This window comes from Macaca nemestrina, chromosome 6 (genome assembly GCF_043159975.1).
Source record: "Macaca nemestrina isolate mMacNem1 chromosome 6, mMacNem.hap1, whole genome shotgun sequence".
NCBI classification, from domain to species: Eukaryota; Metazoa; Chordata; class Mammalia; order Primates; family Cercopithecidae; genus Macaca; species Macaca nemestrina.
Window position 1 is genome coordinate 12664927 of NC_092130.1, and position 27249 is coordinate 12692175.

General features: G+C 40.1%; 1 protein-coding gene across 18 annotated transcripts in view; it reads right to left on the bottom strand.

The window, feature by feature from the left end:
* The window catches only part of LOC105480824 (teneurin transmembrane protein 2), a 3943693-nt gene that overhangs the window by 489773 nt on the left and 3426671 nt on the right, over window positions 1-27249 (bottom strand). The window contains exon 1 of one of the 18 annotated variants that reach the window (XM_011740005.3): window positions 18032-20555. The exons of the other annotated variants lie outside the window; for them this stretch is intronic. Within the exon in view, the coding sequence (XP_011738307.1) occupies window positions 18032-18170 (139 nt within the window). The 5' untranslated portion in view covers window positions 18171-20555. Of the gene's footprint in view, window positions 1-18031; window positions 20556-27249 lie in introns of those variants that run through there. 18 annotated transcript variants of the gene reach the window in all.

A 27249-nucleotide genomic window follows, 5' to 3' on the forward strand; every position in this document is an offset into this window, starting at 1 on the left:
CTTTTCTCAGCCACCCCCCACCCCATAACAAAAACGATGATTACCAGTGGTACTTGCCCTAATGCCTGAGCATCATTCTAATTTAGCATTGCCCTAGGAAATACTAAACTAATTTTGCTAGGATGGATACAGGGATGTTTGCATCTGATTTACTCTCACTGTTTTTCTTTGAAGTCTTGATATCTTTAAAACATTCTCCAAGTAGGCAGAACATCAATTTGTGCACTTTAAAAAATCCAATTTAAGCAGGTTAAAGATTGTCAAAATAGTCTAACCATATTTCTCCAACAGAATTTTCAACCATGGAGCACACACACAAAAAATGCTAAACTTGAAAGCATTCTATCATTTCAATATATTCCATGGCTCAGATTGGCTCTTCCTTGGTGAATAGTGAGAATTTAAATCTCTTTATCACAAGAGACAGATCTTGAGTCTGAAACAATATAGCATCTTTTTTCACTGCTCTGATATTTTGACTCTGTTTGGTTGAGCCATTTCTGGAGGGTACAAGCACAAAGTTTTAAATCCTATTTCTCTGGAGAAAAGAAAAGAATTAAATCATATTTAGGAAGTCTCCTTCCCTGTAAAATATACTTCCAAAATAAAAGACCTGTCAGTAGTTTCAAGGAGGTTAAACATATGGAAAACTGAGAATGGTTTTATTTGTTCTTCTGGTTAATAGAATACTGATTCTATTTAACATGCAAACCTGGCTATTATAGGTGCTTAAACTTGGCATGGTGACAATCTATATGAAGAAAACTATTAATAGGGTGCTTTTTGTATTATAAACTGCAAAAAAAAAAATTTGGGTCTGATACTTGGTAAGTGTTTTATTCAAAGAAAATGTCGGGCCTGGTATGTAATTGAAAACGTCAGACTTCAAAGTCCTAACATAAAATGAGAGACGTTGGCCTGTACCCTTTCCCCAGGGAAACCTAGGAGACTGCCCACTGGGATAACTTCCAAAATGAATAGAGAGCCATGCTGCCTAAAAAAGCTAATCAAGCCATAAGTGTGATGTCCTGACAGTGATACATTGGTCAGGGAAAAAAGCTCACCCAACTGACATGCTTTCAGGTAGATTTCCAAGACTGACCTGCAGCTTTCACCCATAATCTCCGCCACTTTTCTACATTAAATTCCAGCAATTATTATAATATTTTTGATATATTGTTTTTCTCAAGTGGTATTCATCTTAGGAAAGTTCAGAAATATTGAAGGCCACTCCTAAATTTCAGGGAACACACATTAATTTATAAAGACCAAGTTTATTATTCATGCAGAATCATGTGGGTAAAATGTGATTGGATTCTTTTATTGACAGCAGCCCACAACAGATGGCTGAAATGCCGCTTTCATTTCAGGAAGAAAGGAAGCTTTCACAGGAAAACAAAAAGGAAGCCTGGAGTTGCAAGGTAAGATCATCCTTAATTATGAGTCCCAGGTACTGTATGGCCACCATATTTATATAATTAGAAAGTACATTTCAAACTAGGGCATTCAGATACGTAGTTCACTGTTAACAGCAAAACACACATGGCGCTAGGTTAGAGGGTCTGTGAAGAGGAGCTGGACCCAGTGAATCAAAAACATTTCAGCTTTAAGATGAGTTTTTGGCTCTGAGTTTAGAATGAATCAATCCTTAAACTTGGCAAGCAATAATTAATTCCAGCAGTGTATCACTCATCTGTGTAATGGCTGCCCCCTCAAATAGAGATCTTCTAAAACTCTCCCTGGTGAAATCAGTGAAGCCATCAGATGCAGCCATATGTTCAAAGCTCAGAGAGGATTGGTCATGAGACAGTTGCTATGAATTGAGATGTTAACTGCCCAACAAAATTTTAGTAGCATAGGATGAGAGCCATAGAATTGTTTCAATTGTTACCAAGAATGCAAAGGAACAAACAAGCAAAAACAAATAACAAACAAAACCCTACTCCTCTTCAAACATTTAAATCTACTATTTTTCCTTCCTTTTTGAATCAGTACTTGAAGGAATTCAAGATACTGGGGTAGCTTTGTTGCTAGCACCTACTGAGTCCAACAGAAAGGATAAAATGACTAGAAAAATAAGTGAACACACAGACAAGGTAAACAGGCATGAATTGGATTATTCCAACATCCTCTGCTGAGGTAGGATTCAAAACTAATCTGATTATATGAATATTAGGAGCCACTAAGTATCTTTCTGCAGCAATTACCAAGCTTTCACACATAAAAGAGGACATTTCCTTTAGTGCTGGGCTAATCTATCAAGTGTTTAGCTTCACACTAAAAGTTGAGAGAGAGAGAGAGAGAGATAGAGAGACCCACTGAAGTAGCCTTATAATGTAATGATGTTGCTCTCTTTTTCTCTTTTCTTTCCCCTCTCCTTTCTTCTCCTTTCCTCTTTTATTCTCTTCCTTCTCTTTGTATTAAATCTCAGAAAGTTATTTTTATTCCTTAAGTGCATTGAAACTTTTTCTGATATCCAATTTTTGCCTTCTTTAAATTCTAATTTTGGGCTTTACAACTTGGAAACCGCTAAGAAAACTGTACTATCCTCTCTCCATGGTCCTGCCTAGTGGGACCAACAGCCCTCAAACCCTCATTGTAAGCTTCCCTCTGAGTCTTAGAGACCCAGGATTCAGTGTACAGATAACCAAAGCTGTTTAGAAGTTTACTGTGTTGTATCCCGTTTACTCTTCCAGCAGTTAGTTTGATTCCTTTTTAATGAAAAGCAAACCAATGGCAGACTTATGTAACAGACCCTATAGAAAGACCACATTGACAATGGATGATAACGCTGTGAGTCAAAACTCCGTAAAAATGTTAGGCATGCATCTTACAGAGGAAGTGCAACATAGTGGTTACCAGAGCAAGTTCTGGTTCAAATTCCGCATCTGCCACTTGCTAGGTAAGGAATGAAGTTAGTTTACCACTTTTGCTTAAACATTGGAATAAGAATATCAATAGTACCTATTATTGTACTAAGGTTGGTATAAAAAGTCAATGCAAAGCTCCTAACATTGCCTAGGTAGACTGGTTCTTATTGCTTCTCCAGAATCACTTTGGACTTTGCTTTCCTTTGCTGCAGCTATCCATAACTTCTCTCCGTTCCCCACCTGTCCATGTTCTAACTTGCCATAGAGTCATGTATATCCTGCTTTCCTTGTCTGGAATACTCATTCTTAATCACTAAGCCTTTACTGTTCTGCCCAGTTGATTCCCACGACTACATCACTCCCTCTTCCAATCCATTGAATGGATTCTCCATGAGGTAGGGGCGGTGCCTACCTTTGTTCATCATTCTTTCCACAGCCAGGATTGGAGGGCTTGACACATAGTAAGAACTCAACAAATATTAGTGCTATCCTGATGCAATGTGTTAGTCCTTGGAGCACATGTTGGGAAAATAAACTTCTGGCAGATGGGATCACTAGACACTGGAAAGACAGAAAGTGGCTTTGAATTTCTCCTGTGAACATTCTAGCCATACAATTGTGAATTTAGTGAACAATGAAGTCTGTCTTTACTGGGGAAAAAAACTAGCAAACTTCAGGTTTAGACCCACACCAAGCTCTAATAATCCCACAGGCATCCTGGGTTCACTGGCCATTGTCTTGAAAGCCATGCCTCAATGGACACAATCCTTGTATTCATAGGCAATAGCCTGGGTATTAGTATTCAAGTTTGATCATTTCTCTGCAAATCCAGTGGCTAAATACATATTTTAATTGAGCCCAGGAGTGTTGACTTGCAGACATAGTATAGAAAAAAATCACAGGAAAAATGGGAAGTTGAAGAAGCCTTTTACCTTTGAATAGAATATGGTGTTTACAAAACATCAATAACAATTTTCTATTGGGGAAAACACCTGCGGCAAGAATAACCGGGTTAGTTTTTAAGTGGCAACTGGACAGAAAAACAAAGAAAACAAAACTGCCATAGTAAGTCAGGTAAGGTAATTTAACTGTATAAAATATAATGCAATTGGTTTTCTGTGATGTTAACATACAGAAATTATCATTAGCCAATGAAAAGGCCCCAGTGTCCAAAATGATGTTAAATGTAATCACAGTGATTAAAATGTAACTACATACATTCAGTAAAAAATAAAATGACCAGAGTGAGTGAGGATGTGCCTTTGAAATATCAAATTACTTATGGGTGAAGATTTCGAGTCTCTGTTGAATGGGGCAAAATACTACCAAATCTTCACAAACACCAAACATTCCATAAACTGTAAGGCAATCTCCACATTAATTTCACTGTTTTATGTACATATTCACACAAGTAATGACCTCTATGTATACATTTATCTCTTCATCTTTTTATGTATTTCCATACCTATTTCTTTTCATATATAATGTCTTTCTTATGAGAATATGATTTGCAGTTCACTGATGATAATAACAGCTAACCTTTATTGAGAACTTACTCTAAGATACGTATTGTTGCAAGAGCTTTACATTTATTATCTCACTTAATCATCACAAGACTCTCATGAGAAAGGCATGGCTAATGTTCCCATTTTATAGAAGAGGGACACTGAGGCTCAGTAAGTAAGTAAATCCTCCTGGGTCAACAGTCAGTGGCTTTGCTGGGATATAAATTCAGGCAGTCTAACTTAAGAGCTCAGATCCCCACCACCACTCTCTACCACTTCATAACCATTATGTGCTCCTGATGGTTGAGATCATCCTGGAAACATCCCAAATAAATAAAACAAGGCTTCTAGGGCTTTGGAGGCTCCACAGGAAGCCCAAATGTGGCCCTTTCATAGATCATTAAGTCTTATATGGAGTGTTTGCACATAACAAACATTTTCCTAATAATCTACATGTTTTTTAAAAATTCCAAGGCACTAATGGGGGATGTCACTAAGTTTGGTGGATGTTCAATTGTTTAAAAATAAACCTTACCAACATTCTTAACCTTTCTAGTGGGCTTTCCCATTGCTTATTTCTATAGCATGTCATTATCACATAAAGAACTATCTACTTATGTGGAAGCAAGAAAGGGAAAACAAAACCAATGGAAAACACAAACATAGGCATGTTTGTTGTTTCATATTGAGGGTTATTTAGCTTGGATAATAAATCATTACAATGAATGTCAACACAGCACAGGGGAACGGGAGTAGTTAGTTGCATATGCTAATGGAAGGCGTGCATTACTAATAAGGGAGAGAAAGAACAACTCTAGCCACATGCTAGTTATCACTGCAAATCTCAAGACAAGCCACATTCACACCGAGCATATGACTGCTGTATGACAGTGCAGGCAAATATTCACATGTCAACAGCAATAGCTCCCATACTCCATCCAAGACTACTGAAGAGTTTAAAAATAAAGCTTTCCTTGTCATGCACCAAGACATCAAGCTTAAACACATCTGCCAGTCAGAGGGATTTTGCCAGTCTTTTACCCCCACAAGTGTGGTCTACAGACTTCAAGTGTATCAGAGTTCAAACTACAAAGAACGGGAATATGATCCACAAGTAAGTCCTGCAGCCTCTTCCTCTAAAATGTTTTAAATCCTGAGATTCTCTGCCTCTCTCTTGCCACTAAATGATCATAGTCTTAATAATAAACTAGAACAGTAGTCTCTTCTCTTTTTGCTATTATTCTTTTGCTTCCTTTCTATCTAGCATAAAATATGGTGATTTTCTTCTATTGTGTTAAAGTATATGTAAGATTTATATTTCTAATCATATTTAGGTGTACAATTCAATGGCATTAAGTACATTCACACTATTGGGCAGCCATTATCACCACCCATCTCCAGAACTCTTTTGTCTTTTCAAACCAAAACTCCATACCCATTAAACAATAACCCTGCAGTCCATCATTCCTCTAGTCCTTGGTAACCACTATTTAATCTTCTATGTCAATGAATCTCACTACTCTAAGATGTCTCATTTAAGTAGAATCATACAATATTTGTCATTTCATGTCTGGTTTTTTGCAATTGGCATAATATCGTCAAGGTTCGTCCATGTTGCAGTATGTGTCAGAATTGCCTTCCTTTTTAGGATTGAATAATATTTTGTGGTATGTGGATGCCACATTCGTGTATTCTGTCATCTGTTGACCAACATTTGGGTTGCTTCCATCTTTTGGCTATTGTGAATAAAGTTGCTATGAACATGGGTGTACAAGTATCTGTCTGAGTCTTTGCTTTTCATTTTGACACGTATACATACAGAAGTGGATTTGGATCATACGGTAATTGTACGTTTAATGTTTTGAGGAACCACCATACTGTTTTCCACAGCAATGATATCATTTTATATTCCCACCAGCTATGATTAAGGGTTCTAGTTTTTTTTTTGTTGTTGTTTGTTTGTTTGTTTTTCAAGATGGAGTCTCACTCTGTCTCCCAGGCTGGAGTGCAGTGGCACGATGTTGGCTCACTGCAACCTCCACCTCCTGGGTTTAAGCGATTCTCCTGCCTCAGCCTCCCAAGTAGCTGGAATTACAGGCATGCACCACAACACCCAGCTAATTTTTTTGTATTTTTAGTAGAGATGGGGTTTCACCATGTTGGCCAGGCTGGTCTCGAACTCCTGACCTCAGGTGATCTGCCCGTCTCAGCCTCCCCAAGTGCTGGGATTACAGGCGTGAGCCATCACACCTGGTCAAAGGTTCTACTTTCTCCATATCCTTGCAAACACTTATTTCCTATTTTTAAATTCTTTTGATAATAGCCATTCGAATGGATGTAAAAATATACTTTGTAAAGACAGAAACTGAACTAAGAAACATCCTTCTATGGCTTCTAATTGCACTTTTGATAAAATGATAAACTCTGCCATGGCTACAATGCCCTATGTGATCTGTTATCTGCAGGAATCTCTTTAATTCCATATCATCCCACTGTGTCCCCTTGTTTTGTGCTAGATATGCTTAGCTCCATTTAATGCTCTAAATATGTAAAATTTTTCCCTACGTTAGAATCTTTGCACATATTAATCCCTTTGCCATGAAAGCTCTTTCCCTCTCTATTTTCAAAGTGAGCTTCGCCTCACCCTGTCTGAGCTTAAATACCACCTGGTCGTCAGTTGTTGCAGTGGCTCCACTCATCGTGATTTCTTCTCTCTTCCTGCTCTTTTTCCACATAACACTAACATAAATATTCAGTTATAATATTTTACTTGTTCATTTATTTTATTGTCTCTCCCTCTCTCTGTTTCTAGGGATAAATCCTATGGAAAAAGAGCCCAGATCTTGCCCACTGTTGCAACAGTGTTTGCTTGATCCCCAGAGTCAAACAAAGTGCCGGACACACAGTAGGTTTTCAATACATATCAATTAAGTTTACAAGTGATTTACAGAAAAATGCAGACCTGTGAAGAGAATACGGTAGCAGGCACCATGATAACATGAGAACATCACTGGGTTCTGAGAAACGGTTAGAAAGAATGTGTCCTGTGCATATATTCATCAGCCCTGGCAACAGGCTCTGTGCATCTTCAGCCTGAAAAAACCACACATCTCAATAACAATGGGATCAATTTTGACATTAACACGAATATTACCAAAGCCCAAGAGATACATTTAAATTCACCGAGCTCCACGGCAGATAATATAAAAGCTCTAACTTGCTCTCTAGAAACAAGAAACTTTCATTTATGGCTTCCCAGCTTGTGCTAATCCTGCCCATTAGGCCAAAATATTGCATTTTACACAGGATGCAAGATCATACAAGAGCCTGATGTAATACTTAGGCACAAAACCAGCTGGCAGATTTAACACTGAAATCCCCTTTATTCAGAAGGTACAAATCAAGCCCATGATGCCTTTTTTGACAGATTCCTGCATGTTCCTCATTATGGATATATGAAAGAAGACAACTCCACATTCTGGGGCGCAACTCTAACCCCCTGCATTTGCATACCCAGTCATTTGTAAATGGAAAGAAGCACATCCCAGCATTTGCCCAGAGGTAAATGTTTACTCAGAAAGGTGACTTCTGACATTGACAATAATGTCAGTTTTCCATCTGCATATTTTAAGGTAATGCATCCTCCCTTTAAGTGCTTTCCGTTCAGCTTCTTGATTTTGCTCTTTCAGTGAGCACAGTGACACCCAGACCTCTAGGTCTCAATTTGAATAACTTTCTGGGAGGAGTGAAAAATGCAATAAGGCTTCTCGCCAGCCCAAAGACAGGCACTCAGGTTGCAGAAAAGTGAGCACTAAGACTGTAGTCCTTTCATCTTCCTTATCCCACCATACTCAGCTTGCTAAGGGCTAAAAGGCTCACCCCAGGCTGGGATGAATCCTTCTCTAAAATGTGGTATATCCCTGGAGATCTCTCTGGAACATTTGCTCAGGTAGCTGAGCAGTTCATCAGCATAGCAATTTGCCCAGTCAGCTCCATCCATCAGAGCACAGGAGTGTGGCTGGCAGAGGGGAGACTCAGGGGAGAGCTCCCCGTGGGCAGGTAGGGAAGGCACATTCATTCAGAGATCATAAATATGCATCTTGGCCCTGATCTTCTCTGCATGCGGGTGATAGACTGGAGACAGTAAAGAGTCAATCCTCACCGGCCCACCATCTCCAAGTGCCGCTGTTCCACCTAAGAATGCGCTCTATTTTGATCTAAAGAGGCAGGTAAATTTGCCATGTGTAACTCAATGCACTGTCTGAAACACAAAGGCAAGAGTGGGAGCTCTCTCTAGCTTCCAGATCACAGAGCTTACAAATCACATTCAATAGAGGTCTCTTTCTTGAGAAGCTACGATTTGCCAGGTGAGATATGACAATAAGACAGGCTTTCTTGCTCCTTGGAGAGCTGACAATCTAGTCAATTTAAATTAAATTGCTAAGTTAATTTAAATAGGATATAAGAAGCACTATGATGGAAAAAACAGACGGCGTTCTCAGAGCAGGGATGAGAAACCTTACTTAACTGTGGGTGGCAGGGGGAAAGGGAGGGTCACTGAAAAATTTTCAGAAGTCAAATCTGGACCAGGACATAAAGAACGGATAGCAGCATGTAGCTTAAAATTGGGGTATAAGCAGTGGAGGGAAGACTCAGCAGTCTCCCAGATTTACCCCTAACAATATATATATTTTTTCTCCTTGCCACAGCTGGAATGTTAAGTTGAGAATTTTTCAGCATCTCCCTGTCTGCCAGATCCTATCTGAGATGCCTACGCTAAGAAGCCAACACAGAGACACGCAATGCAGACTATCAGCAGGAGTGGCTTGGAAATTCTGACTTGTATTGATTGAGACACCTTCCCACGAAGAAAGCTGGGATTAGTAATAAGTTGCTTGTCAGTTACTCATTGGCTTCTTTGCCAGGCAAGGATGAGAGGGCTAAAGTTGAAAAAATAAAAGAAAGAAAAAGGAAAAAAAATGCTCACTATAAATTAATGCTTGTCAAGCTCAACAAGTTGGAGAGCCGGAGGAAGGCTTAATTAAAGTAAACAGACAATTTAAAGTGAGGGAAGTTCAGCCTACCTAGAAGAAAAATTCTAGGTATTAAAACAAATTCATGAAAAGTTAGAAGCGTGCACTGCCATTTATCATTTATTCAAGGCATGAGTGGTAATGAAGTTAGCAAACTCTCCCCAGATTTGATGTTAGAATGACTTTGGTTCTTAGACAATGCTGGGCAATTGAAGACAATTGTGCTTGCGTCTGTGAATAGCAACTTTTTTTCTTTTCTTTGACTTTCCTATTCCCCTCCCCACCAGAAACATTATACTACTAATAATACAATTTTCATTCAGCAGGCAGTGGCTCAGTATCTCAGCTGGTTGCGGTGCTTGGGGACATTTGACATTTGCTGATTGCTTGGGAGCTTGAGGCTGCCATTTGAAACTCTCAGCATAAAGAATCTAACGTGAAAGAATGCAATGATTTAGACTTGTGAACTGGGAAAAGCCTCTTGGTAAAAGTTGTGCTCTCTATGGTCCACATAGGTAAGAAATAAAAAGACCACACCAGACAGGATGGAACATGAACCAAGGTATCCCAAGTATTGCTTCTTAAAAGATCTTTTAAAGCATTCACTTGCTTTCACCACATTTTTCTCTAAGCAGTGAGCCTTGCACCAGCTGCCTTCAGCAAGAGAGCTGGAATACACTCTTGTGACTTTGAGTGCCAATATTTAATAGTGTGTGCATTAGGGCCACAGTCCCGGTTTCCGGAATTGCTCTACAGGGAGAAGTCAGGTCAAAGAGAAAGTGTGAACGGGGAATTTATAAGCTGGATAATCAGTGATAATGGAAAAGGAACAAAGGGTGGAAAAAAAAAGTCTGACAGTTCAATTGAATTTTGGTAAAGTATTTCCTGCACATGGCAGCTGTTCTGTAGCCCCAAAGACAGCAGCTTTTGGAGGTGAAGATGTAGAGGACTTGTAGAAATTCTTCTGGCCACTCCTGTAGGAGGAATCTTGATTGCCTTGCAACCTCTATGTAAACTTAATGAAGCATTTTTTTAAACTGGGTCAAAGAAAGGGGAAAAACACCTTGCTTGCTGATGCTACTTTATAAAAGATTGAATATGTTGTGGTGGTAAATCTGTCAAAGACTTTGCCTAAGCACAGAAGTGAACTAGCACAGCAAAAGCCTTTCTGATAAGCAGAGATCAATACCGGGAGAATATTTACAATTGGCTTTTCATGCCTAACCCCACCATTGCCAATTGACAACCAGAGTACTGCAGACTGGAGCACCTGCTTAAATCACACAGGGTTTCTCACGGGCAAAAGAAATAGACAAAAACAATGAGAGGAAGGGAGGGAAGCATCCCTCTGGAATATGATTGGCCATCACAAATGTTATGTGTTCTTTTTGATCCTTAATGTAGTTTAGTCTACATGATAAAGAAGCTTTGATGCTTTATGCAGTTGAAAAGCAGAAGATTAGACGGAAGTTCTCCCACACCTAAGAGTGAAATAAAGGTTTTTGGGGATGTGCAGGGGGCGATCTTTTGTCCTCCGAAAGAGCCAGGTATATTCTTAACTCACTTGTAGAAAACCTTACAGCTGTGTATCCATGCACGTGCATGTGTGTGTTTATATGCACGTATGCATGAGAGAGAGAGGAGAGAGAAAGAGACTAAAAATTAGTCACTTTGATTTTCTTCCAAAGAGTCATCTGAGAATCAAGAACTATGTGTTTCTCAGGCTAGCCCCAAGTTAGGCAGTGCTTCTGCATCTGCTTAATTCTTTCTAGCTGGGGCACTGGTTCTGATGGCACTTGTAGCTCACTGGTTGAAGCTTATTGATGATTCAAAGTTGAGAAAACTTTTTCAGTCAGCGATATTGCTGGATGTGGCCCTTCTGGCACTATCTCTATGCTTCCATCTCTGGCTCAGCAGATACACGATAATCGCTGAATGCGTCTATGGGAGGAGGAATGGCAAGGCCACAAGAGCTCTGTACAGCTTCTCAGAAGCTTGGGGAGTGAAGTGAGAAATTCCAGTTTCCTTGGAGGGTCTGGGGATGAATTCTGTGACTTCTCATTAGGCCTATGGTCCTCACTCCATGGTCTGCAGAGCCATTTGCGGGTCTGTGTAGGTGCTACTTGATGGTTTTCATTTTATGCTTTCAACTTAATAATTTAAAACTAAAACAATGATCAGTTAGAAAGCAAAACTTCCCTTTCGATATTTTCCCTTTTGATATTTGACATTTTGATAGAATATGATTTTAGATGATTTTTTTTTCTAACAGCAGTCCATATTTCTCAATGTGGAGAAATATAATATTGGGTCTTTTTTGGAGGTTGAAGAATTTCTTGGAGTGGCTTCTTCGGGACACTTGTTTCCTCATTTATTCTGCCTACCATGTATCAGACAGCATTCTGGGTTCATGGGGTAGATCAGTGAACAACACAACCAAGTTTCCTGCTCTGGTCGAGCTTATATGTTAATGGGTAGAGGCAAACAGAAAATCACATAATCAATAACTACACAGCATGTTAGAAACTCAAATGTGCCACGGAAAAACAAAAGTAAAAGTAAAAAATTAAGCAGGGGAGAGGAAACTGGCAGTGAAGATGGTGGATGAGAAAGAGGATGATCTTCCTTTTTAAACAGCTTGCTCAGAGTAGGATTCATTTTTACAAAAGACAGAAGAGGAAAAGCAGCAACTTTAGATAGGAAAAGGCATTCACTCACTATCTTAGTCACCCATAGACCTGGACATTTGTGCCACAGAGACATTTAGTGGGTCATTGTTGGACAAGGACATGGACATTGCAGCAGGACATGAACAGAACAGTAAGGCCGGGTGCGGTGGCTCACCCCTGTAATCCCAGCACTTTGGGAGGCCAAGGTGGTAGGATCACCTGAGGTCAGAAGTTCAAGACCAGCCTGACTAACATGGTGAAACCCTGTCTCTACTAAAAATACAAAAATTACCCAGGCATAGTGGCAGGCACCTGTAATCCCTGCTACTCGGGAGACTGAGGCAGGAGAATTACTTAAACCTGGGAGGCAGAGGTTGCAGTGAGCTGAGATCATGCCATTGTACTCTAGCCTGGGCGACAGAGTGAGACTCTGTCTCAAAAAACAAACAACAACAACAACAAAAAAAACACCCAACAACAACGATAAGAAGGCAGCTGCCTGTAGAACCTGTTGTTGACACTTACCTATTTACAAGTCTACCTAAATCACTGGCTGTCCACTCTAGGGACAATTACCAACGATCAGAATCAGGCCAATGATAAAAATTCTAATAAAGGCAAAAGAGAAAACAAGGAGAAAGGGAACAAGTGGGAGAAGCCTCGGTTGCCTGCAATTGGATGTTAGGGCCTAAGTCTAACTCACAGAAGCCACAGAGCACCATGCACTTCCTCCTATGTCCAATGCCTTCCAACAGTGTATTAAATTCTTTCCTTGCCTGACATAAAGTAATAACAGAGAGTTGTCACCATCCTGAACAACGAAAGACGGGATGACTTAATTTCTCTTTCTTTCAGAGGCGTGTCACAGTGCCCTATTTAATGATAGGAGAAAAGAAACTTGTTCTAGGTAAGAGAAGTCACAATTTATTGCACCCTTAGGGAGACCAGGAGCTAAGCCATTGAGGATAAAATGTGCCATGCGGAGTTTTAATCAGTGAAGAGCTGGGCATAGCATTCTACCTGAATAAGTCAGTTCACAAATTTAGCTCTCTCTCCAAATACCCATAGTGACTACCCAGAGATGTAGAGCTTGAGTATAGCCGCTGCTTTAGTAAACTCAAGTAAGATCATGCTCAAGTATAGTCAATTTCACACTTCTGAATATTCATCAAATATGCAAAAGAAAGAATCAATATCTGAAAAACAGAATCTATGTTTTTAAAAAAAATCACACTGTATTTCACACTTTGAAGCTAAAGAAATACTGTCTCCAGGTGGGGTTTGTCAGCACTTTTGTAAACTAACTGTTGCATCATTATTTTTGCAGGAACATCCAGGCTCATGGCTGTATCTCTCAACAATAGATTGATGAGGCAATAGCTTCCATGGCCTCCTCCCAGGTCAACCAGCCAGGAACTGGACACCTACCCTTCTGGAAGGGGGCTGATTCACAGCCCTCCCAGGTGGATTAGAGCTTCCCGGCACATCCGGGCTTGTCCATCATGATGTTGTCTACATTCCTTTCCCATCTCTCCTCACATCCCTGTGATGACTCATACATACCCCCACTTACCTGCACCTCCCCACTTCCCCTGTAACTCTTCAGTCATCCTGGGAACTGATGACTTTATCCTCATGAAACTTTATGACAGCATGCAAGGCTTGAGAAAATCTGAAAATTTTTCCACTTACAAAATCAGAGTCCTAATAAATGTTTTCATGTACAGAATGTGAATCCTAACAAACAGCAAACACTCATAAAAGCTAACATTTATGGAGCACTTACCATGTGCTAAGCACTTATGAACATTTAACACCCTTATATGTGCTAAATTCTTTGAAGGAACTGATATGATTTAATCTCCACAATAGCTTTATTGTTATGAAAGAGGACACTGAGACACAGAGAAGTTAAGCAACTTGCTAGTTAAGTAATCTAGTGTCAGAACAGGGATTTGAACCCAAGTAATCTAGTATGTGTCAGAACTGGAATTTGAACCCTAAGCAACCTGCTAGTTAAATAATCTAGTATGTGTCAGAAATGGGATTTGAACCCAAGATGTTGAGTCTATGTTTTTAACCACTGCATGCTACTGTTATCTACTATCAAAATTATTGTGTGTTTATGAAGCGATTATATATTTATTCAAAGTATCAAGGTATCCATAGTAAAAGCAGTATGGTGGAAAAGCAAATAGAGTAGCGTTAAGGAGACGGAGAACTAACTGGGCTGTAGTTTTAGCCTTAGCTGTTTCTGTATCAATCAAGGTTCTATCATGAAAGCAGATGACACCCAAACTTGGCAATATGAGAGAGTTTAATAAAGGGACTATTTAAACAGTTGTGGTCAAGGTTTCTGGAAACCAGAAGTTGTGGCAGTGTACACGGCTCAAGAAAATCAGCGAATTTTTCCACTTACAGAACCAGAGTCCTAATAAATGTTTCCATGTACAGAATGTGAGTCCTAACAACTAGCAAATGCTTGTAAAAGCTAACATGCAATGATCTAGGGCTAAAAAAAAGTGGAAGTGATTAGAGGAATCCAGAAAGAGAAGACTGTATGGAGAGGGCTACCTGGGAATGTCTGTCTCAGATACAGAGAAACAGCCAGCTATAGTACAATGACAAGGAGGAAGCTGGTAGGAAGTGCCCCTGCCTCTATCTCTTCCAACTTCTATCTTCTGATCTTCGATCTCTTCCCATTGAGCCAATCCAGCAATCAGCTAGAGGATAGAGCATCCACAGATCCAGTCTATAGGGTCGGCTTCCAGGGCAGAGAGCAAGATATTGATGGATTGAAAGAATGTGAAGGACAAACAGAAAATATGCAGCACAGTCACCATCATAGTAAACTGGGACAAATCTCAGCCTCCCTGGGAATTGATTTCTTGGCCATCATAATGAGACTATAAGGACCACATACAATTTAGACTGCCTTCCAACTCTGACATTGTGAGGTTTTATGAACCCACCCTCCATCAATTTCCTAAGAGATTTTCAGGATTACTTTAAAAAGGAGAGTATAAAAGACAACCCCACAATGCAAATTCTGGTAGTATTCTACATCACTTTGCACTTGTGTGTTGACAGATGCATGAAGGCAGACTGTGGTTGAGGTGGAAGGGCATTTGTCCTGCTACAGGGTAACCAGGGCATACTTGAATGCTCTAAGAAAAAGACTTCAGAATATTAAAATTGTTCCAAAAAAGAAATTCTTGTAATGTGAAATCCCTTGCTCTCTTTCTGAAGCAAAAGAAAGGGTATATGAGATTAGAGAAATGCAAATCAAAACCACAATGAGATACCATCTCACGCCAGTTAGAATGGCGATCCTTAAAAAGTCAGGAAACAACAGATGCTGGAAAGGATGTGGAGAAATAAGAAAGCTTTTACACTGTTGGTGGGAGTGCAAATTAGTTCAACCATTGTGGAAGACAGTGTGGCAATTCCTCAAGTATCTAGAACCAGAAATACCATTTGACCCAGCAATCCCATTACTGCATATATACCCAAACGATTGTAAATCATTCTGCTATAAAGACACATGCATGTGTATGTTTATTGCAGCACTATTCACAATAGCAAAGACTTGGAACCAACCCAAATGCCCATCAATGACAGACTGGATAAAGAAAATGTGGCACATATACACCATGGAATATTATGCAGTCATAAAAAGAGAATGAGTTCATGTCCTTTGTAGGGACATGGATGAAGCTGGAAACCATCATTCTCAGCAAACTAACACAGGAACAGAAAACCAAACATTGCATGCTCTTACTTATAAGTGGGAGTTGAACAATGAGAACATGTGGACACAGGGAGGGGAACATCACACAGTGGGGCCTGCTTGGGGGTGGGAGGCAAGGGGAGGGAGAGCATTAGGGGAAATACCTAATGTAGATAATGAGCTGATGGGTGCAGCAAACCACCATGGCATATGGATACCTATGTAACAAACCTGCACGTTCTGCACATGCACCCCAGAACTTAAAGTATAATTAAAAAATATAAAAAAACATAAAAATATAAAAATAAAATAAAATCAAAAAGTATAACAAAAAAATAAAAAAGAAAGTGTATATGAGAAAGTACTGCCAAAGCATATTTGGAAAACCCAAATAGAGATGTCTCACATGATTTCATGGGGGTCTGTGTCAGGGCAGTTTAAAACCCACCTTGTGTTCTCCCAAAGAACCAGTGGCCAAGTGCAACTGGTCACTGAATGCAGTTGTTTGGTGGTATGGCTTTGGTTGGAGGAAAGCCAGGGGTGGGAGTGGGAGGGGTGACCTTGTCTCCCTGGATCATATGGGGCTTATCTAAATTGTCCTACAACGTATTCCTAGGTGCTTGGTGAGCTGCTGCTCCTAGTTCTCAAGGTTTCTCGTTGGCAGATTCTTGAGAGAACAATATGCTTGTTGAAATAGAAGACACAGAGTCTCCACGAGGGCATCTGTCCTCCCTAGCTTCTGGGGATACATGTCCTTGTTCCCAACATCTGAGATAATTAAAGTGTGGGGTTTCAAAGGATGAGGGGATTTCCTCCTGGAGCCTCATATCTCTTCTACTCAGATCGAGGTAAATGAAATTGCACCAGTGTAGAACCATCACTTTGTTTTCTCCAGACTCATGAGAGGTATTATTAGCTCTATCAGATCTACTGATGATTTTCTCCTTAAATGAGGGGAAACCGATAGCATCTCAGGAACCCGTGTTCCTAAGCCAAGGGAGCAACAGAAGTGTGTGTATGAGCTTGTGTTGTGGGGTTGAGCTGTAGAAAAGAGAGGTGGGGTGTGCTGCAATTAAACTCATTCTGCATCATAACTGTGCTTGGTGTGGCTTAAGGAAGCAAAAAGGAAGTGGGATATAGATATAGATATAGATATAGATATAGATATAGATATAGATAGATATATAGATATATAAAATACAACATGGAAACAGCAACTCATGTCTGTTTGATTGTGCCTATTCTACCCACAGTTCATATACATAAGAAAACAAAGCTTGAGACTTGAAATGGGTTGAAATACCAACATGTCCAGTTCTAATGGTGTGGCCCTGGATGAGTCTTTTGCCTTGAGTTTCCTTGTTTAAAAAATGGAGCTAATTACAATTGGAATGAATACCTACCCCACAGGGCTGATGTCGTAATAAAATGAGAGCAACTCAGTAATACAGTGAAGATACTCTGTAAAACATACATTGCCCTAGAATGTGAGAGGTTATTACCACTCCATTTATATTGACGAGACAGCAGCATGCCCTTTGAAGGCAAATGGTACACCTGAAGATTTGTCAACAAACCCAGCCACCTGCAGCAGAAGACACCAGGAGTTTCACAAAAATCTGTTCAGCATACTAAATATCACATAGAAGCAGCAAGACTAATCCATGTTTTGAAGAAAATTCTGCTAATAGAATGGATCATTTCCCCTATCTTCCTTTTGCCTATTTTAAAAATGTCTTAACACCAAGCTACAATAAAGGGTAAAGCCAATCCCACGTTTTCATTAGTACACAGAGAGCTACTGCAAATAGGTCTCTGGAGGGTGAAAAAACTGTGACAGATGCAGACAGAGTCACTTGAAAGAGTATTTCAGCAGTAGACACAGGATGCTTGACTTAACAGATGTTTACAGTTAATAAATTCCATTTTATATTTATATCTATTTTCACAGAATTTTTTTTCTGGTGAAATACCTGGCAGATATCATGAAGGCAGCAGAAAAAATTCAGATCAACAACCTGATAGGAATCAGAAATTAGACTAAGTGAGAAGAATTCACAACTACTGTAAGACAGCTGCGGTGCAAAATCAAATAGTTTCACCGTCTAGTCTCCCATCTCTCCCTGGGTACCCACTGAAGGGTTAAAGTAAATACTCCAACTACTCTGCCAGTGAGGACAAGTCCTTGCAAAGCCCCATCTGCATGCACATCCATTATCCTTACCCAGAGACTCCATCACAACCTTCCCATGGAGAAAACTCACAGACTGAGGTGAGGTACTGCCGGGTCTCCATAAGAGACGATCTGGCTTGCATTCAATGATGCCAGCAACGCTAATGATCAGGAGAGGTGGGCTCACCATCGGCGTGAGCTGGGAATGGGCTGCTCTTCCTTTTGTGTTTCCCTCTAACTACAGAAAATCACCAGCAGTCCCAGTCTGACACAGCTGAGGCCTCCTCCAGCTGGGAAGGAAAAACATAATAGGCAATATCTGCTCTCCCCCTCCTCCCTTTCTGCTCCCTTCCCTGTAGACTGCCTCAGCATGAGGTTCCTGAGGAATTAGTTGGGGAGGACGCCTCCCCCGCTGACAGCCAAATGCCAACCGCAAGTCCTGCCCATGTAATGTGTCTGACATTTCTGCATCTTTCTGGGTTAACATTGTTTGACACAGACTTTTTTTTTTTTTTAATATCTCTTAAAAAGGTTTGTTCATGTGCATGTGTGTACGGGTGTGTGCAGGAATGCACAATTTCTGTTGTTTTCTGGCATCATTGTGTATACTTAATTTTTTTAAAAAAATTATTCTCTTAGTTGCTGACACATCTCTGCTTTGGCATTTCCATTTAGGCAGAAGTAATTGGTTTCAGAAGGCTGAAAACCCTTATTTGAAACCATGTGCGCATTCCTGTTGACGGATGCCATAGAATGTTCAAATATCATCTTCCCTCAAGTAAAACAAGCGTTAAAATCCAGAAGGACGAGATGTGATTGACAGCACAGCATAGTTACATTTTAACTACCTGTTGTGAAATTATTTTAAAGTACCTGTATGTGAAATAGGGTCAGTTCTCCTTCCTGGTCGGTTACCTTGAGATAGATCTGATCAAGTTTGAAAGGGATTATTTCTCCTTTCCTGTACTGGAAAGAACTTTACCTTTTTTTTATTGTGTTTCCTCACGTGCAAAGGGCCAATAAAACAGAGATCTCTCTCCGACACTCATGCAAGGTGCAGTCTCTGATAGGGAAGAACAGAAACAGCTATCCATCATGTCTGGAAGGAAAGTATAGTTGCAGTCTGCATACCCCAAAAGTAGGGCTTTTGGATATTTTTGTAATTTTCTTCCGTGTAAGGGAATGTCATAGTGTAGCTGCTGAAGTGGATATTATCAATATGGCAGACAAAGCAAATTCCACCAGGAAACAATGTATCCCAACTCCAGATACTGTGAGGAGGGAAACAGGATGGCTATGCGTGGTTACAGCAGAATGACAGACGGAGCATAATGGCTCATTACCAAAGACTGGCATACCTGCAGGAAGGCACCTCTGCCTGCGTTAGGTACTACCACAGAATCTGTTATGCACCATGAAATATACCACTATCAGTGAGCTCTTCAAAGATCATTCTGGAAACCCAGGGGCAGAAATACTATCCACCTACATGATGGACACCTGGAGGCAACATGGCAGCATGTTTAAGCCTCCCAAATTGACGACAGGACAGGCATGAGTTCGAATCCCAGCCTTGTCACCTACTAACTGTGTGATTTTAGGCACGTGGCTTACCCACACTGTGCCTCAGTTTCTTCATCTGTAATATGGGGGAAATAATAACAGAAGCAACATCAAACAGGTTATCATGAAGATTGCATTAATACATGTAAAAACACAACTCATTGCTTTTCACAATCAATATTATCAACATCCAGTCCCTTCCTAATTACTCTTTGCACAAGGGAAATTAGATCCCATCCTATTCTTGGCTACATATTGTTGTCAGAAATTTCTTCTCCACACTGAGCCCAAATTAAGCTCCCAGCAATTTCAATCGATTTACCCCAGTTCTATTAGGAAATACAGAGCCAGGGTAGTCTCATTTCTTTTCCTCTGACAGTTCTCCACAATATTTGAGACAGCTGTAATATATCCCTAAATCTCCTTCAGACCAACCCTTCCCAGTTTTTAGCAACTTTTCTGTACATAGCAATTTTCCTGGGTTTTTCTTCATCCGTATCATTTTTCTTTGGATGCATTCAGATTTGTCAATATCCTTAAATTGCATAATCTCAAATGAAACATAAGTTTCTGGGTGTGGTCTAAGAATGCAAACTCCTATGAAACTATTATCTTTCTAAGTCCAGATATGCCATTTCTTTAATTGTAGAAACCACAGGGTACAGTCAAAATTCTCATTCAAATAGCCAAACATCCCCTTGGCTCAAAAATGTGTTTCTAGATACTTAGAGGAATTAAGGAGTTCTCTCTACTTTTCTGGCATTGGTATGAAGGACATAGTCAAGTACTCTCTTGCGTATAGACCCAAATAACTAAATCCTTGCAATACTAGGCTAAACTTGTAAAATCAGTTCACAGCTCTCCTGGATGGAAATCTATATCTGAAACTAAATTTGCAAAACATCTGAGTGATCAGTCAGCCTAACCACCTTATTTTTCCAAAGAAACTCAGAGAGCTTAGGTGACTTAGCCATGCTCACACATAGGTGGAGCTGAGAGTTCAGCCAATATGAATGAAATCATGGGCTAAAATATTCCCAATGACTCCCAACATGACCAACTGAACATTTCTCTTTCTCATGGTTTCAGTATAACCTAGCCTACTTCTTTTCAGCAGAGATTCACCAGTAAAGCTTAGTAGGTTTTCCATCAAAGCAAACTAGTGCCCTTTGTTGGCTTTGTGGTCTCACTGAAATACAGCCCTATGTAGGAGTGGTCAGTGGTAGATGGTAAGTAGGGTGCTCACACAGGTGTTTCAAGAAGGGGTCCCAATAGGCCAGGTGCGGCAGCTTACACAAGTAATCCCAGCACTTTGGAAGGCCAAGGTGGGTGGATCACCTGAGGTCAGGAGTTCAATACCAGCATGGTCAACATGGCGAAACCCCATCTCTACTTAAAGTACAAAAAAAAAATTAGCTGGGCATGGTGGTGGGCACCTGTAATCCCAGCTACTCAGGAGACCGAGGCAGGAGACTTGCTTGAACCCAGGAGGTGGAGGTTGCAGTGAGCTGAGATTGCACCACTGTACTCCAGCCTGGGTGACAGGGTGAGACTCTGTCTCGAAAAAAAGAAGGAAAGAAGAGGCCCTAGGAACTGCAGGAGAACTTTGTGTAAGTCCTTCTAAAAGCAATTCATTCTGAATTTCTTAGGATGAAAGCATCGTACCCATATTTATTTGCACAGTCATGCACGCATGTGTGTGTGTATTATTTTCACAGAAACTATGCGTCCTCAGGAAAAGAGACTTGTCTCTAAACTCTTCCTGGCTTTATGGACCGACAGATGACCTGGAAGATAGATAGAAGAATTCAGTTACTCCAGTCTAAAAGGAGATTATATATATAACTATAAAACCTGCTTTCTCCTTGCCTGACAAAGATAATGTGAACTGGAATAGAAAATGTATGTGTATGTGAAGCTTAAAAAAAACAAAACAGTGGGAAAGCTACTTTTAAAGCAATTTCTTAATCTGGAACAGTTGTACCTAAAAATCTAAATAAAAACAAACAAGCCAAAAACAAAACAAAACAAGCCTCAGGCCACTACATTCTTTGGATCCTGTTTGCCATGTAAGAAGCTATTTCCCTGATTTTCTCTGCAAAAAATGACCTCTCTCTTTCTCACTTTATCTTGCTTAATTCTCATGGCACTATCACACGCGACACTGTAATAATTCTGTGTACACATGTCCACTTCCTTACTAGATTGTAAACTCCCAAAAGACAAGGATAAATTATCATGCTGTCCTCTGCCATCACGCCGTCTTGCAGTGTGACAACCTCCTATCGGTCCTCTCAATATCACTCTTACTGTCTTTCTAATCCTTTATTCACATGGCAGGCAAGATGATCTTTTAAAAACAAATCTGGTCATTACACTTCCTTCTTAAACATCTGTCACGGGCTTCCTGTTTTGTTAAGGTAGAGTACCTAGGGTTCTTACCTCTTTAAGGTGATCCATGAAACCTTGTAAGGTCTGGTCCTTGTCCACTTCCTACCATCTATTTCCCTCCTCTCCCCGGCTTCCTCTCTCCATCCTGACAACTCTGTCCTTTCAGCTCCTGGAACACATTGTTTTTCCTCCCAGTTCACATACACTCTTCTCCTTCCCTGTGGCTACCTTCTACTAATCAGTTTACTTCTTTAGGGAAGCCTTTCCTTATATCATATGCAAGTCAGGTCCTCCCGATGTTACAAGCTGTGGTCCTATTCTATAAATTTTCTTCAAGACCTTCCCAAAGCACATTTCCTGATACACAGGTGGAATATGATATAACAGCACCAGAAAAACGTTAAGGCCTAGGTTTTCAGAAACCTTCTGAACAGCCATGTTATGCTATAAAATAACAGTCCTGACATACTTCTGGAGGTTGGGGGACAAACCACTGTAATGCTGAATCAGCTACCCACATCATTTTTATTAAAAAAAGAAAACCCCAGGCTGGAATGTGTACATCAATGGCAGACTGGTTTCTTTGGTTAATGAGTTTAATATTCAAACAGGCTCCCAGAGGTCTAGAGTGAGGATCAAAGTGTAGGTGTACTACTATCGTGTGTTCTAGGAGCCCCTTGGCCATCCTTGATTAACTGCCTCTATGGTATACCAATCACCCCAGCAGAAAATGCCAGGTCACCACCGATGCATCCCATCTGGACTTATCCTCTTTATCACTTGGCTAACAACTCCATAAAATGCTCAGGTCAAAAGAAGAGGGCCAAGACAGAATGATGAGGACAATGCTTTTGTCAATAACTACTCAGGACATCAAGAGTCAAGGAGAAACATGCAAACTCTGAGAGTCAGACTCCCTAACCTGTCAACGCCCGGGGAACACCTGCTGCTCTCTCTGTAACAGGACTATATGGACAGCAGCTGCAACCCATAACAGCGTAGGGCAAGGGAAGGGTGATGGAGAAGTTCTATTCATTGAACTCTACTCTGTGCCAGCTCCTCTGCTATGGGCTTTACACTCAGTTTATCATTTAATCCAAAGTGTCATTTGGCTCATTCTTTCCCTCTTCAGAATCCTCGAGGTAGGCGATTAACATTCCCCCCAGATAATGAACCATTCTGCAGTTACCCCGGTATGCCTTCTCACCTTGAAAAAATCATCTCCATTGCTTTTGACAAAGTCTAATACACCTGGTCAAAGCAAGGGGAGATGATGATGGTGAAGACGATTTTATCAGAATAGGCAAAGTAGCCAGAGATCAAGTCATTTCCAGATCCCAAGTTTCTCTCCAATTCTCCTCCCTCAGAAAAAGGGGGATCTCTTTATTGATAAACTACACGTGGTTTAAAAGATTTAGGATGAAAAGCAAAGACACTCATTTAAAAATATAGGTTTCAAATGCCACTACACAGTCACTGACTGATTTAACTTTGCCTCCCCTTCCTCTCATGCTGACCTCAAAGATGTGGGTCCCAGGAATCAGTCTTGAATGTGCAAAACTACTCAGCCCATTTTAAATATTGCTCTCTTTCCTTTGAATATTTTTTCTTTTTCTTTTTTTCTTTTCTTTTTTTTTTAGAGGGAGTTTCGCTCTTTCACCCAGGCTGAAGTGCAGTGGCATGATCTCAGCTCACTGCAACCTCTGCCTTCTGGTTTCAAGCAATTCTCCTGCCTCAGCCTCCTGAGTAGCTGGGATTACAGGTGCCCACCACACTGGGCTGATTTTTGTATTTTTAGTAGAGCGGGGTTTCACCGAGTTGGTCAGGTTGGTCTTGAACTCCTGACCTCATGATCTGCCCATCTCAGCCTCCCAAAGTGCTGGGATTACAGGCATGAGCCACAGGCATGAGCCACCACACTCAGCTTCCTTGAATTTTTATTCCCTTATATTCATCTTATTGTGGATATAAGAACATATTTTTTTTTCTTAATTACTAAAGTGTCAGTCTTTGAAAGGCAGGAATCATGTCTTATTTATCTCTCTGTTCATATCAGTTCTTAGTATAATGCCTTGTATAATCTTTGTTCCAAATAACACTTTTTTAATGTTTTACCTTTTCCTTGGTTTCTCCACTATTATAGTAAAAGTGATAGTTATTCCAAGAAATAGATAATGAAATCAGTATTATGTCTAATTTCTTTTGTTTTTTAAATGACATACAAATGCAAAAATAGGCTGGACATGGTGGCTTACACCTGTAATCCTGGTACTTTGGGAACCTGAGGGGAGAGAATGGCTTGAGATCAAGGGTTTGAGACCAGCCTGGGCAACATAGCAAAACTCCACCAATATGATTGGGCTGTGTCCCCATCCAAATCTCATCTTGAATTGTAATCCCCATCATCTTCCTGTGTTGAGGGAGGGATCTGGTGGGAGGTGATTGAATCATAGGGGTGGTTTCCCTCATGCTTTTCTCATGATAGTGAGTGAGTTCTCATGAGATCTAATGGTTTTATGTGTGTGGCATTTCCCCTACTTGCACTTCTCTCTCCTGCCACCATATAAAACATGCCTGCTCCACCTTCTGTCATGATTGTAAGTTTCCTGAGACCTCCCCAGCCATGTGGAACTGTGAGTCAATTAAACCTCCTTTGTTAATTACCCAGTCTTGGGTAGTATCTTAATAGCAATGTGAAAATGGATGAATATACACACAAAAAAGAGCCAGGAGTTGTGGCATGTGCCTGTAGTCCCATGTAGTTCCAACTCCTAAGGAGGCAGAGGCAGGAGGAATGCTTGAGACAAGGAGGTGGAGGCTGCAGCCAGCTACGATGACACTACTATGCTCCAGCCTAGGTGATAGAACAAGATCCTGTCTCTCAAAAAAAAAAAAAAAAAAAAAAAAAAAAAAAAAAAAAAAAAACTGTTCTCTAAGAAAACCATCCTTATTTTAATGAAAAACCAGTAGCTTAAACAGATAGAAAGTTTTTGCACATTGACACCTTTAATACGGGTCAACGAAACTTGGTGCAATTATAAAAAACTTTTCAACCCATACCACAAAATAATTTGACCAAAATGTAGGGTAGAAGCAATTTTATATGCTTTTCTTACCAAAGAAGAGAAATAAAGAAAAATAGGAGACAGATGGAAAATATTTCTGTTAATGACTACAGGCAATTGAAAGGAAAAAGGGTAACTAATTCTTCGGTAGAAAGTGGTACAGGAAAGTACATTTTCAAAAAGTAAATTTGATAGGATGTGGAGATTATGAAAGGTAAAACTAGACTTTTATCCTAGAGATCTTTCAGGAAAAACGATCACAAAACTAAAAGTTTCTGACAACTGGAAAGTAACAGAAATTAACCAGAGAAGCTTCATAAGGAACTGTGCAAAGAATTGAGAAAATACAGAGAGAAGGACCTGAAATAAAATTCAGTGTGTTACTTAAGGTAATAAAAACAGAGATAAGAACAGGAAGATACACTTATTTATTCAAATAGATGTCAGAACTAAGATTACCTGCTGTGCCCTAATTCATGAAATAATTGAAAAAAAAAAAGTCATAGGATGCTGTTGACATTGATGACCAAATTTATGGCAAGTAACAGAAAAAGCAAATTAAGTCCTTCGTCCCTTCAAATGAAAGGAACAGCATTTTTTTTTCCCTACAAAGAGAAGACATCCCCACAGCCCCACGATCAAATGACTCAGAAAAGGCTCGATCAGTGTTACCGAAATTTGGCAAAAGTATTCACATTTCAGCTGAGTATCAGCTTGAGGTATTACAACCCAGAGGCATATCTTTGAGAAAGTTGTAGGAGAACATAAATAGATTCTTAGAATAGAAATGTCTCTTTCAGCATAGGTTAATGGAAGATACGTTATCACAAACTTGGGCAGGGAAATGGAGAATTGATGTATGAGGTTACCCAGCCTTGATAGAGAAATAGCCAATCTTTATGGAAGATTTGCAGAATATTTTAAGAAGACCCAGAAGGATGGGCTTTCCATTTATAAACATGTCTATTTCTCTTCATCGCTCCTGCCAGCCTCCTACTCTAAGTCACCAGGATATATCACTTGCCCACTGGGAATTCTTCCTCCCCACGTTGGCTTGAAAGGTTCTTTATTTTTGTTTGGCTCTGGGTTTTTTGTTTTGTTTTAATGCAAAGCTAAATATCAGCTCATCACCTTCTGCTAATGACACAGGTGTAAATGCAAATGTTCCCTTGACATACTCTATTTCTTCATAGTACTTCTCACAATTTTAATAATTAATTTCTTTATTTAATATCCATCTTCTCCATGAAACTGTAAGCTCCAGAAGGGCAGGGAACACCATTTAGCTCTCTGCTAACATGTGCACTGTGCCAGCAAGTAGGTGTTTAAGAAAGACTTGTAAGATGCATAAATGAAACAAAATGTCTAAAAGCTTCCAGGGAGATTTTATGTGTGTGTAGACACACATGCACACACACATACATGCACACACACACATATCTGCAGATTATTGAGGTGCCTTAAATAATGACATTTCCCCAATGTTTCCACCGAATATCTTCTGAGTAGCTCACTAATTGTGTAGAGTTCAGCTCTCTCTCTCTCTGTCTGTTGGTAATTTAGCTCTACAGTGCCCACATAACTGAAAAAGGAAATAGGTAGATGATACACAAGTCGTGAGTGGCTTAAGTCTTGGCACAGATTCTTATATAATTGAAGCTCTTATTACATGTGCAGTTGGTTCCACGTAATGCAGACATATGTGTGTGAGGCTGGTCGTCCCATTATGCTGACCTCAAGGAGCCATGGCTGTTTGTCATTCATCTTTTGTTTCCTCACTGTACCCACCTTGGTTCTAGGCATAAAGCAGATAATTGATACATTTACACTGACCTATGTATCCATGTCAAAATTGGGTTTGAAGTGACCATTGAGGCTGCTGTAATTTCAAAGAGAATATTTGTACATGAAGTCCTAGGGTGGATTTGCAAACCTCCAATCCATTTAAGGTGGCCACACTAGGGATTTCTGATATGGCTGGAGGGTGAGCCATTGGGTTTCGTGTGCCAGCTTCGTGGAAATGCCTCCTTTTTTGTTATGGAGTAATAGAGGCTGCTTGGCATAGTTCGAAGAGTATGGGGTTGAATTTTGGCTCCAGAAACATTGTTTCAAGTGAGTTGCTTCTTTATAAGTTTTGGTTTCTTGGTTAAAATTCCTATCTCAGCAGTTTTTGCAAAGGCTGGAAATAATACGTTTAAAGTGATTAGCATAGTCAGGGGCACAGGAGCATGTAAGAAGTAGCATTTAAGA